Raw genomic sequence first — 14,381 nt, 5'->3', positions numbered from 1 at the left:
ACAATGGGGAGTACTTTGCACTGATGAAATCACAGATCATGTTTCTATACATTCTTTTTTCTTTAACAGATATGCCATTTTTGAGTCAAACTCCATATTTGAGTATTGTTAGAATATAGACTAAATTCTTAGTCTATGTTGATCCATCTCTGTTCCTCTACTCTATAGTGTTTATCTATTCTATAACTTTTACATCTGATCACATAGTATTACTTTCTAATTATTGTAGGGATTTATAAGTAGATTATTTTTAAGACCCTTCAAATATTGATACAATGCCAACAATACCTAAGTTCTTTGAATATCTTGGGTGACTCTCGAGGCTTTATATTTTCATGTGAAACTTTGAAACTTCGGGTGTGAAAATGGCCAAGCTTTTTGTGAGCCTGTCACTTGTATCGGTAGTAATTTTAATAAAAAAAAAAGGAGTACCTATAGTGGTGATGACTGTCCCAGCAAAGAAAAAGGCACTTCCAAGATCCCAGTGACTGCTGTTGTTGGAAGAATTTCCTATGGGACTGACTCCAGCATTGTCTGCATCAAGCGCATGCTGCAAAGAAAAGGAGACAAAAGTGAACCTTGTTTCACAAAATTATTTCCTCTATATTACATTTTCATTAAATCATTCCAGTGATCCAGAACTCTTAGTGGCTCCTCACTGATTATTACATCAAGTGCCATTTTTTTTCTCCTAGTATTCAAAGGTCATTGTGAAATGGCCACATTTACTTAGCTAATCTTAAATCCCTCTATTTCTCCTCAGGAATTCTCCTTTCAAGTAGGATTAATCTCTTCACTGCTTCATGTTTGTTCTGTCCCATCTCTTTGCCTTAGGTCATGTTATTTTCTCTATCTGAGGCTCAGTATGGACTTTTTCTGGATTAGATTGAGTTCTGGTTCTAATAAGGGTCACTTCTCTAGGCTTTCATTTCCTTATTTATTATACGAGGGAATTGGATTAGATATTCTCTAAGGACCTTTCTAGTTATAACATTCTATACATAAGAGGTAGGGGATGCTATTTCCTCCCTTCTGGCTTTCTGAATCCTATCCATCCTTCATGTCTTCCATATAGAATTCCTCAAATTCTTAGTCTATGCTGTTCCATCTCTGTTCTTTTATTCTATAGTGTTTATCTATACTACAACTTTTGCATCTGATCACATAGTGTTACTCTCTAATTATTGTATGGATTTATAAGTAGATTATTTTAAGGCCCTTCAAATATTAATACAATGCCAACATAAGTTCTTTGAAAATCTTTTTTTGAAAATCTTTTTATTATGTCTTATCCATGGTATGCAGCATAATATTGAATAAATGGGAGGATGAATGGATGAATTAAATAATTTATTAAGAATTTCCTATGTACCATCCCTGCTAAGGGATGGTAAAACAAAAATAAAAAACCAAAAAGTCCCTGCCTTCAAAGACAGGGACTTATCTTCAGTTAGAGGAACATAATACATATGGGAGGGGGGGGTTGTCCTATAGTGTAGTGCTTTGGGTGAGAAATTCACAGAGATAGTGAAAAAAGAAATATGACAGTTAATTGTCAAGTTCTTTTCAAGAATAACTGTTCATTATTGTTTAAATTGTAGAGTAAATTGCTGGGAGTAATAATCTCAAAGTTGTCATGAGGATTAGATGAAATAATGTATATAAAATGCTTTACAAACTGTAAGACTTTATGTGTCAAGTAAGCAATATAGCAGAGTAGAGAATTAGTCATAAAGTAAGAAATAGTGATAATAATAATAATAATAAAACTAGTTAGCATTTCTGTAGTATTAAAGTTTGCAAAACACTTTTTAATTATTCACATTTGATGCTCACATTTCCTCCTTGAAAATAAGTACTATTATTATTCCCATTTTGCAAATGAGGAAATTGAAGCAGAAAAAGATTAAATGATTTGTTCGAAATCACACATAGTAAGTGTCTGTTATAGATTTTGAACTTAGTTCTTTCTGACTCCAACTTGTGGGCTCTATCAACCTCACCTGGAGGACTGGAGAAAAAGTCTGGGAATCTAATACTTAACCTCTCAATACCCCCAAATAATTCTCTAAGACTATAAATTTCAGAGTTATTGCTAATCTGCATTAGTTAAGAAATTTCTTCATTAGGATTTTTCTACAGCTATGAAATCAAAAGTCTGTTGTTTTTTTTAAGTGTTCAGTAAACATCTATTATTGCATGTAAATACATGTGTTAGAGGAGAGGAGATTCCATATAAATGAAAACTTCAAGGGAAATACTACCCATGATTTGAAAATGTTGTAGATGGAAAATTAATGGGTATAATCTGATAAGGATTGAATAGAAAGATGAACTTTCACCTCACCAAACTGAGATTCCTGAAAGATTTCCACTGGGGATTGATAGGAGAGTAAAATAAAGATGGAAGGGGGAAAGTAGGGGGGAAAGAGGAGAAGAACAATTAAATAATTAGAGAAAAGAGTGACTTAGATAAAAGGGGAGATGATGCAATCATTGAGCATAATTGAAGAACATCTAAACGGAGATGGTAATAAATAATTGAATTTGTTGAAATGTGAGTATTTTTATACCAGAGAACATAGTATTAACTCTTGAAAACTATGATTGGTGGCTGTATCTGGATGGGTACAAAACATCTCGTCTAAAATGGAAAAAAAAGAAAATTTCAGACTCTTTCTATTTTGTTTATACAATACTAAATCTCTGGATATTTGGAAATATCCAGCCAATTGACTGGACAGTTAAGAAATTTATCATGGATAAGTTACTTTTTCTTTGCTTCCTGTTTTTAAAAATGTGTGAAATATGAGATCATAATCAGACACTCCTTATAAGTTATACCCTGACTTACTAGAACTCACAGTCCAACCATTTGAAATTGCATCAGGTTGTGATTTTTTTTTTGGTACTTCTAAGCTATCCCTACTAGTAAGAAAGGACAGCAAGGTGGTATAGTAGATAGAATACCAGGGTTAGATTCATCTTCCTAAGTTATAGATGCTTACTAGTGTTGTCCCTAAGCAAGTCAACTTAACCTGTTTGTCTCAGTTTCCTTATCTGTGAAATGAGCTGAAGAAGAAAATAGTAAACCACTCCAATATCTTTGTCATGAAAACCCTAAATGGAATCACAAATGGAGCCAAGTTGATAGGAAGAAGTTGAATATTCCAGCAGAAGAGGGGGAGAGAATGATTTGAGAATATCATCTGTTAGAGAAAGAGAAGGGATAGAATCAAATGCAAACGCACAAGGACTTCCCTTGGCAAGGAGAAAGGCTACTTCTTTGCTAGAGACTGGAAGAAAGGAAGACAGTGAGAGAGAATGTCACAGGATTTTAAGATAAAGAAAATGAGAAAAGGAGCTTATAGAGAGGCAGGTTTCCAACTCAGTCTCTCCCTAGGTTAGTACCAGTGCTTTTTTTCTGCTATACTACACTATTTTATTCACAGAGTTAGATAAATCTAAACTAACCTTCTAAAAAACTATTTGCATGAGTCGCTTGTCAGTGCTTAAGATTGATTATTCAATGTTCCATGCATGAAACTTCACATGACATTAGTGAAAGTTGGGAGAAGAGAAATCCTAGTATTCTACCTATTCAAGAAAGAAGAAATGAAATTATAGGCTCTCTTCATATCCCTTAAGGGAAAGAAAGACTTTGAAAAGAAGCCAGCATACAGAGGAGCTGGAACTTCTATCATGGTCCCTAATCCCTATCTTATTACTATAGAGATTTCAGAGAATTTTCCCTTGAGTGAGATCTTCCCAATGGGGATGTTGATTCAATTCTTGTATTATCTGCTATATATTCTCATCTGTTTACATTCTTTGATTTCTAATTGGTATTGGCTTAGGTAAATGGTTTATTTGCTATATGTGTTGACTGAAGAACTGGCATCTGGTGGGAAAGGACTGAAGTCTTAGAAATATACCTTGGGGCACTCTTTCTTCATAAAGGGAAAGTGATCAGGAGCTCACTTTCAACTTAAAAATTATTTCCCCTAGATTAATAATATTTAGAGGACTAAATAGCTATAATTCTATTCTGGAATCCTTTCTCTGTTAAAGCAGAGTTGCCAGACCGTGTTGCCAACTTTATGACTCCTCTCCTAGAAAGAATAAAAGACTCCTTTAGAGAAGGGTAAACAAAGGAGACATTAGAGATACCTATCCATGCGTTCCTGAAAAACACAACTAGATAGACCCATGTGGACACATATAACCTACATGAGCAAATATAGCACACACAATCTTACATTCTCAATAGATCTAGTTGATTTTAAAGCACCAAGTCCTAAAAAAAGTCTCTTTCTAACATTCTATTCATTCTCCTAGTTCTAAAAGTTATTAAAAAAAGTATAAATCTATACTGAGAGAAACATTTCTATAGTTGATTTGAAAATGACAAAGTGGGAGGGAAACAATAATTCTTCTATTCTGGGGCTAACAAGAATTCAACAATTCCATAGTACAATAAAACAGAATTCCATATATCACAGTCCTGCATATTCAAGGGCAACCCTGAAGTGTATCTGCTATCCTGGAATGAGCTATGATACCCAGGGGAATACTAACTGTCTCAGGCTTTTCTTCTATGATCTGTGCATGTGTGAGGTCATTTACTTCTGTGTTTCACTATTACCCTCCAAAAGAAAAGAAGGCTCCATGCAGTGGTAAGTTGGCACCAGGTTGACTGAACAATCAAAGCTATTCACACCACAGGAAAGTGCCTTAATAGCTCTTACTCCAGGGACAAAAGGCAAGAATTTCATTTTGTCAATGAAATTAGAGTATGAGGCCCACATATACCTTTTTCTAGAGCACTCTTGGGAATTCATGATTTATTATTCCAAGGTTTTTCTTTGGGTTTTTTTTTTTGGCTTGTGGTTTCAATAATGTGCAAAAAGTGAGGAGGCTCTTTTCCATTATTGGAGCACTCTCTTTGAGGTAGAAAAAGATAATTAGTGAGCTATATTAATCACAACTCAGAAATGCCATCAAAGGATTAAAAGTGGTTCTTGTGGATCTTGTATGGATCCCCAGGTTCCTATGGATTTCTGGGCCTACTTCATGTAACATATTTAACTATATGGTTGTGTATAAAGGACCTTAAGTGAGGGATAGAAGACCACAGTATTTATAGGAAGCTCAATATTAATTTATTGACCACAAATAGCTTTTCATTATCTTTATTTCAACATTATTTCACCTACAAATAATGCACAGAAGAAAAAGTAAAGATTTTCAGGGCTCCATGAGGCTAAGAAAATTTTCAGGCTAATGTAACAAATGTGTTTGGTAATGATGTTCAATTCAATACAACCGAAATCAATTCAACATTAAGGACTTTCTTTATACAAGATGCTTTGCTAGATTTTTGTAATATGAAGATGAAAAGCCACTTAGTGCTGCCCTCAAAAAGTATATGATAAGTACAATAAGGGAGATAAAATGGATTATTAATTTAGAGCTGGAAGGGACATGAGGGATTTTATCCAACCTTATTTAACAGATTAAGAAGCTGAAGCCCAGAGAGGGAAAATGATCTTCCCAAAGTCGCATGCACAGAAAGTAAAGGGGAGATTAAAATCAAGTCTTCTCTTGCTACTCCAATGTGGCAGGATAGACAGACATAGAGACCAGAATTATCATCTCAATTGACAGAGGAAAACTCCCAGGTGAGAAAACTCCTACTACCAAAGGAAACTGGCATTTTCTCTGATTGGTATAGTCTTAGGGAGTTGCCAGGAGCACTTAAAGTTTAAGTGGCTTGCCCAGAAATCTTATTTCAAGTATGTGTCAGAAGCAGGACTTGAACTCAAGTCTTTCTGGCTTCAGTTCTCTGTACCCTATGCCATACTTTATGTTCAGTCATGTCTGATTCTTCATGAACCTATTTGGGGTTTTCTTGGCAAAGATATCTGGAGTAGATTGTCATTTTCCTTTCCAGCACATTCCACAGAAATGAGGCAAACAGGATTAAGTGATTTATCCAGGGTCAGAAAGCTAGTAAAGTTCTGAGGTCAAATTTTATTTCAGGTCTTCCTGACTCTTAGCTACACCAGACCTCTGAGTTCTAGGAAGTTCTAGGAAGTTAGGTAGTTCCTATATGCGAATATATATTCCCATATATGAGAATATATAGAAATATAATAAGAGGACAAGATGAAATAGGGAAATAAGTTATAAATATAGTTCATAATAGAGGATAATATCAAATAAGGTTGTAAAAACCCTGATCTTAAATACAGAAAACACAATCTTCGATTTCTGTTTTCTTTCCTACCCTGCACATTTAGTCCAGGTGCTATCTATGGTAGTGAATAGGGTAACATAAACAAATCCTGGGGTATCTGATCTTACTGAAGAGTAGGAAAGAGTCATATATATTCACCATTCCCATCCTCATTGTACTTGTTACTCAGAGAATAGGTAGGGAAGCAGTCAGTCAGACCAGCTATTTAACTAAATTAACTGACTATTCTGGAACAGCCATCTAGACCTTGTCTCTGAGATTCCTAAGAACACAGACTCTATGAAAAATAAAGACAGGCAGGAGGTAACAGGGAGGAAGAAAGAAGAGACAATTAAATTTATCTTAGGGCCACTGCCCAGTTTTATTAAATGATGAATAAAAAATACATTGCATTTATTTCTGTTTTGTTTTAGTTACAGCTGTTTACTGTGGATTTCTCAATGCTTAATTCTATCGCCCCAGATTCTTTGAATAATAAGCATAGCCAACTGAAACTTACTCTGCACTTCTCTCATTATCCCTATAACTATGTACCAGTTTAGAATAGAATACTAGGTTATGAACTGAGGCCTCTTAGAACAAAGAGAAGCAAAGAAATGGAGATGGTGTCACAAAGATTCAGAGCCAATTTTTTTTTGTCCAGAAGAGAAGCAATGTAACTACTCTGTCAAAGCAACTTGTGAGACTTTTTTCAATGAGATACATAATGGTCTAAGATAGAAAAAGAGAAGGAAAGAGAAGAAAAGAAGAGAGGGAAGGAAGGAGAGAGGAGGGAAAGGAGAGGAAGGGAGGGAGGAAAGGAAAGGAGGGAAGAAGGAAGGAGAAAAAAAGGGAGGAAAAAAAAGGAAGGAGGGAGGGAAAAAAGAAGAGAAGAAGGAAGGAAAGAAGCTATTGTCCAACCTGGAACTGGACAATTAGGTCCCCAATGAAGCAACTACTCCTCCTCACAGATTGTTATTTGTCCTTCATTCTCAAAGAGGACCTCATACAAGTTTATTATTTGCCAGGCACTGTGCTGTGTACAGTGAGGGTACAAATACAAAAACAAAATCACCTTCAAGGAGGAGAGGAAATATGTCTGCAGCAGTAAGGGCAATGGTAAGATGTTACCAGTATTTAGCTGGATGGGATGTGAAACATGATCTGGCCTGACACATACTATTTATTGTGATCTAAGTATGTTTGTATTCATTCACTCACTAATCAAAATAGCTCAGCCTCAGGGTAAGAATTCCAAAGCCCGAGTGGATTAACTGAGGAACTAGAGGCATGGCAGAGCTTTCAAATTCCTTTTTGACCACAATCACCTATCTTTCCATCTCTCCCTGGACATCATCTATGCTAAAACCATATTTTATTGTCACCACGACATCCAGTTTCAGTTGTTCCCCATTTTTCTTGCTCTGATCTCCTTTTCCTCTTTCCAAAAATCTTACCTCTTAGCTTTTAACTCATCCTCCACTCTTTCTAAGTTCTCTATTTCAGTAGAAATACTCACAACCTCAGTCATCCATGGCTCTTTCCTCTTCCCTACCCATTTAGGGAATAAACCTTGTCTAGTTTACTTCTGTAACAATTCTCCTATCTGACCTCTTATCTGCTCCCTATGGGTTCAAATCTTTAGTATCTCCCATCAGTCCTTTTGCAATAATCTGCTGATTGATCTTTCTCTTTCTATAGTCTCTATATTCTTTATTCTTTCCCCTACATAGCAATCAAACATATATTCCTAAAACATAGGAATGGCCATATTCCTGACTTAGTCATTATCCATAAGTATTCCACCTCCATGATTCAGAATGAACAAATGAATGAATGAACAAAATATTATTCAATACTTACTATTTGCCATGCACTTCTATTGCTTTTGGGATAAAATACGAACTTCTCTCTAAAGTTCTTCACAATTGGCTTCAATCTATCCTTCCATGCTCATTTCTCATTACTCACTTCACACACTTCCCATTCTAACCAGACTGCCCCTACTTGCTTTTCCCTCATACACTGTATCCTATCTCCTTCCACTGTATCTGTGTACAGAATGTTCCACATGCCTGGCATCCCTTTGTTCATCACTGCCTTTAGCTCTCTTGAAGATTCAGCTTAAATAATCAACTTTGAAGATGAGGTTTTTCTTAATCCTCCCAATTGTTAATGCTCTCTCCTTTCAAAATTATTTTGCTTATATTTACTTTGGTATATTCAGAAAAATAGCAATTAGAGAGTGTTTTACAGATTGCAAAGCATTTTCCATATGTTAAGTATTTTTAATCTTCACAACTCACTAGGTCCATTTTACAGATGCAGAAACTGAACCTGAAAAAGGTTCAACAACTGGTAAGTATCAGAAACAAGACTTGAATTCAGGTCTTCTCAATTCCAAATACCAAGCTCTATCAACTGCATCATCTAGACTCCTGTTGTAAATTTATATTCATTTTGCTTCCTTCAAGAAAAATGTAAATTCCTCGAGGTCTGCAATTGTTTCACTCTCTTTGTATGCCCAAAGCCTGGTTCTGTGTCCATGTTACTATAGGTGTTTAATAAATGCTTGCTGAATTAAATTAAATAAGTATAAGAGCATGCTAGACTTGTACCTTTATTAAGAAAGATGAACACAAGCATAATTATTTTTCCTGCCTTGATTCCCCATTTGCAATTTCATTTTCCAGAACCATGATCATTTTCATTATTACTCTTTTAATTTCTGAGTTAAGGAGATTTAGGTCTTCTTGACTTCCCAGAGACTGAATCAACAGGCACAGGGACCATGATAATAAGGCTCCTGACGCCACCGGGGAGTTAAACATCACTACAGGCTCAGTCTTGTAAAATACAAATAACTTTCCGCTTGATCACCTCACTTGTGATATAGCAAGGCTCCTTATTTGGGGAAAGCTGTTAAAAGGCATTACAGCATTCTCTGAAGGCTCAATCACTTGAAACAAACAAACCCCTAACGCAGGCAATGGTGTTCAGCATAACATACTGTGCATCACCTGCTGCTGTTTTATTTGTTATTGAAACTTCCTGAACAAAAGATAATCCATTTAATATGACACAGATCCTTTCCATGGTAGGGAGTGGAAGACAGAAAGGCAGAAAAGAGGGAAGCAAAGAGAAGGGTGGGATCATTTAGATCCCACTGTTCTTTAAAAGTGTAAGGATGTGCATAGTCTAATTAGCAGTGTAATGTCAATTGCTAAATAATCACAGTATTATAGGATGTCAAATCTAAAAAGATCATATAATCCAGAAATCCTTAATTTTTCTTGTGTACCATGGGTCTTTTTGGCAGTCTAATAAAATATATGAACCCTTTCTTAGAATAATGTTTTTAAATACATAAAATACATAGAATTACAAAGAAAATTAATTCAATTGAAATTATCAAAATATCTTAGTAACAAATTCATAGACCCTGGGTTAAGAACTCCTAATAATAGTCCAACTCTGTGTAACCTTGGGCAAGACACTAACTGTCTCTGAATCTCAGTTTCCTTATCAATAAAATGGCAATGTGAGCCTTGCCCTGAAGAGGCTAAAGAAAACAAGACAGAATCAGAAAGGCACATTCAAGTTTGGCTGGAAAATAGAGGTGAGAAGGGCAGCAGAGAGCTTGGATAGATAGATTGGAGCCAGAGGGCTTTAATGAATTCCATAAAATTCAATCCTTGCCAAAAGCAATTAATCAGCAATCATTTATAAGTTATTATATGCAGGACACAGTGCTACCTGTTTTGAATACTAAGTATATATTTGTATATATGCATACATGTATGTGTATATGCAATATATATGCATAAACAAAATAAATGCAAATTAAATGTAAGGTAGTCTAGGGATGGAGGATGCTAGCAATCGAAGAGATCAGGAAAGGGTTCAAGTAAAAGATAAAATAAATCTAAAATGAAATAAATTCTTCAAGGTAGAGATGAAGATGAAAACACATGGAGATGAAAGATTACATGTGGTGTGTGAGGAACAGTTTGGCTAGATTGCAGATAAAGAGAGTCAGACTAACACATAATGAGGCTGAAAAGGTAGATTGGAGCCAGACTGTGAAGGGCATCACAAGGTAAAATGAGGAGTTTATATTTTATCTTGGAGGCAAAAGGAAGCACTGGAGTTTATTAAGTAAGGGGATGATATGGTCAGAACTGTGTTTAAAAGAAATAATTCCAGCAGCTTTGTGGAGTGTAGCTGGGGAAGGGAAAGCTTCGAGGCAAGGAGATCAATTAGGAGACAATTGCACTGGTCCCAGCAAGAAGAGATGCAGGCCTGAATTAGGGTGTGCTTATGTGAATAGAAGAAAGAGACAGGAGAGACACAGTGGAGGTAGAAACAGGAAAATTTGCTAAGTGAGATGAGGATGGGTAAGAAGTTGACAATATGTTGTATATTTTGTTAAATTTTACTTAATCATTTTACTTTGGTATGACAGATTTCTTATGAAGTGGCAATACTCTGTAACATGTTTGTAATGTAAATACCAACAAATAACATCAATAAAATTTTTTTAAAGAAGTTGACAACAAATGCCAAACAAAACACTGAAAGGGAAAGTTATAAAGAAGCCGTTAGTTGTAGTCTTAGTTTTGCCACTTACTAGCAGAGTGTCTCTGGCCAAGTCACACAATAGTATTAATAATGACAACAAAATTTATATAATATTTCAAAATTTGCAAGACATTTTATAAATATTATTTCATTTATTCTCACAGCAACCTTAGGAGGTAAGTATCATTATTAACTCCATTTTCTAAATGAAGAAATGGAGAAAATCAATGATTTACCCTGGGTCACCCAACTAGAAAGTATCTGAGGCAGGATTTGAACTCAGGAATAGAGAAGACCTGAGCACCTTGGCTGCTTTTACTATTTCAATCTATGTCAATTTTCTAATCTATAAAAGGAAGGGTTGAGGATTGAATTTTGTTAGTACAGGTCCATACCAATCAAATTACCAAAGAATTACTTTGTGGAGATAGAAAAAAATGATTATAAAATTCATCTAGAAGAATAAAAAGTCAAGAATATTAATGGAATCAATGGGGGGAGGGGAGGAATGTGATGGAAAAAAACCTAACAGTACTAGATTTCAAACTATATTTCAAAGCAGTAATCATGAAAATGTAGTGTTAAGATATAGAATATAGATTAGTGGAATAGATTAGGTATATGATACACATTAGCAAATGACAATAGTAATTTAGTGTTTGGTAAATCTAAAAATTTCAGGTTTGGGAGCAAGAACTATTTGGCAAAATTTGCTGGGAAAAACTGGAAAGTAATTTAACAAAACCTAGGTATATATCAGCAGACCATACTGTATACCAAAATAAAGTCAAAACAGGTAAATGTTAGACATAAAGGGTGATAAAATAAGTTAGCTAGTGGACCAGGGGAAAATTTATCCAAGATCTCTGGATGAGGAAAGAGTTTATGACCAAACAATAGATAGAGAGGATCAGGGAAAGTAAAATCGATAATTCTGATTATATGAAAATAAGAAGGTTTTACACAAACAAAACCCATGTAGCCAAAATTAAAAAGCAAGCAGAAAAGTGGGTAAAATAACTTATAGCAAGATTCTGATAAAGGATAATATCTCAACTATTCAAGGAATTGAGTCAAATTTATAAAAATAAAAGCTTTTCCTTAACTGATAAATGGTCAAAAAATATGAAGAGGTAGTTTTCAGAAAAAATCAAAGCTATGAATAATAATAGGAAAAAATGCTCTAAATCATTATTTATTCAAGTATTCAAATTAAAACATTTCTAAGGTTTCACTTCATACTTGTCATGTTGGCTAACATGGAAAAAGAAAAGAAAAATTATAAATGATGTAAGGGATATAGAAAAATAACAACACTAGTGTATTGTTGGTAGAGTTTTGAACTGATTCAATAATTCTGGAGAAAAATTTGGAACTATACCCAAAAGGCTGCAAAATTAACCTTTGACCCACAATATTACTACTAGAGCTGTATCACAAAGACATAAGGGGGGAAAAAAGGAAGAGGATTTGTTTGTACAAAAAAGTCACAGCAGGGTTTGTTTTGGTTTGGGGTGGCATAGAATTGAAAATTGAGGGGGTGCCTATCAATTGGGGGCTGAAAAAGTTGTGGTATATGATTGTCATGGAATACTATGGGGCTGTAAGAAATGATGAGAGGGATGGTTTCAGGAAAACTTCGGAAAACTTATATGAACTGATTCAAAATAAAGTGAGAAATAGGAAAACATTGTACAGAGTAACAGCAATACTATAATGAAAATTAATTATGAAAGACTTAGGAAAATTAATTATGAAAGACTTAGCTTTCTGATCAAGACAACAATCCAAGATATTTTCAAAGTACCCATCATTAAAAAAATTACTTTTCAACTCTGGAGAATTGATAGATCCTGAGTATAGATTAAAGCATATTTTTTCACTTCTTTATTGTTCTTGCTTTAAAAATTTTTTTTCTTGCTTCTAATAGAGTCAATATGGACATGTATTTTTCATGACTGTACAGGTATAAATGATAGCATACTGCTTACCTTTTCAATGGGTGAAAGGTGGGTAAGAGGGAGGGAGAGAATTTGGAACTCAGATTTTTTTTTTAATGAATGCTAAAATTTTTTTTTAAAGAAAAAACCTTAAAAAGGAAATAGTCACAGGGCAAAAACATCTCAGACCACCCACTGAAAATATCATGGAAGAGAAAATGATATTGCATTTAGTACTGGTGTACAATCTTCAAAATGATCCACAGTATTCCTCCTTAGCCAGATCATAGAGTGTATCTTAGACTCTCATAACAGTTACTCTATAGGGGTCCTCAAACTACAGCCCGCGGGTCAGATGCAGCAGTTTAGGACGTTTATCCCCCTCACCCAGGGCTATGAAGTTTCTTTATTTAAAGGCCCAAATAAAGTGACTTTATTTAAAGGTAAAGTTTTTGTTTTTACTATAGTCCAGCCCTCCAACAGTCTGAGGGACAGTGAACTGGCCCCCTGTTTAAAAAGTTTGAGGACCCCTGCACAACTTAGCAAATTCTCCCAATTTTTTTTAGCATCAGAGAGTGGGCATCATATTGACAGACTTGATCTCTAAGGCAGTTTTCTGTTTTAAAATTCTTCAGGGTCAGAAACTAAATCTACTAATCTCTCCTTTTATTTTACCTAAAATCAGAGACTTTTTAAAAATAAGATATAACTTTTGCTGCAATTTTATTGCTACTACTTCCACTTTTTTTTATTCTTTCTTATAAGAGATGGTTCTCTTCAAATAAAAGATGAAGGGATATTTCAAGAAATGTAGGTGATATAAAATAGAAATCGCAAGAATTTTTTTAAAAAAGAAATCAGAAAGAAGCTCCAAGTCCAAATTTCTTCCTGTAAAATAAGGAAAATAGCTGAACTACCTATCTCACAAGGTGACTATGATCATCAAATGGGATACTATCTGACAGTATTTTTAAAGTTTTATATATAGTATCATCCAAATATAAGTTAACATTAGAATCATTATTATTAGTAGTCTAAATTTTAAATGTCCTATCTGATTATCGGGAGTGGAGAAGATAATAAGAAGAGCCAGACTACTTTTACCAGAGTGCAAGAGTGCCATTGGGTAAAGCTGGTCTAGAACAGAAAAAAAGGTCCAAAACCCCCACTATGGATCAGAAACAATATTTATCATGACTCATTTACAGCTCATGATACAATATCCTTATAAAACAGAGGGATCATGACAAAAGAAACACATTGCAAACATTCAAGTTCTTCATTCTTCATCCTTCCTTATAGAATCATAGAATCTATAAATTTGAAGGAACTTCAATTCAGTCTCCTACCAAGTGAATAAAATCTCAATTATACTAAAGTTAAGGAGGAGTCTGATACCTCATGAACCTTCCCCTCCTCATACCAATTGTGGAAGAGAGTTCCAGTTATGTCAATCAAATCACTACATTAGGAATCTACTGTATGTTCAGCCCTTTGCTTATAGTTGTAAGGAAGAAAAGAAATGGCATCTGACTTGGATGAATCAAAGATAAAAAAAAACTAATTAAATAAAACCTAAAAAATTACAAGGGCATAATTTTAAAGCTTTAAATCATATGGTA

The 14,381-nt window shown here is 34.6% G+C and overlaps 1 protein-coding gene across 2 annotated transcripts in view; it reads right to left on the bottom strand.

Annotated features, from left to right (window-relative positions):
* KCNK10 (potassium two pore domain channel subfamily K member 10) overlaps positions 1-14,381 on the bottom strand; it is a 161,657-nt gene that overhangs the window by 81,783 nt on the left and 65,493 nt on the right. For both annotated transcript variants that reach the window (XM_031952406.1, XM_012547410.3), the window contains exon 3: positions 433-550. In XM_031952406.1, coding sequence (XP_031808266.1) covers positions 433-550 — 118 coding nt within the window. The remainder of the gene's footprint in view (positions 1-432; positions 551-14,381) is intronic.

Source organism: Sarcophilus harrisii, chromosome 2, assembly GCF_902635505.1.
Source record: "Sarcophilus harrisii chromosome 2, mSarHar1.11, whole genome shotgun sequence".
Classification (NCBI taxonomy): Eukaryota; Metazoa; Chordata; class Mammalia; order Dasyuromorphia; family Dasyuridae; genus Sarcophilus; species Sarcophilus harrisii.
The sequence above is the reverse complement of the archived record's forward strand: the minus strand, read 5'-3'. Positions and strand labels throughout refer to the sequence as shown.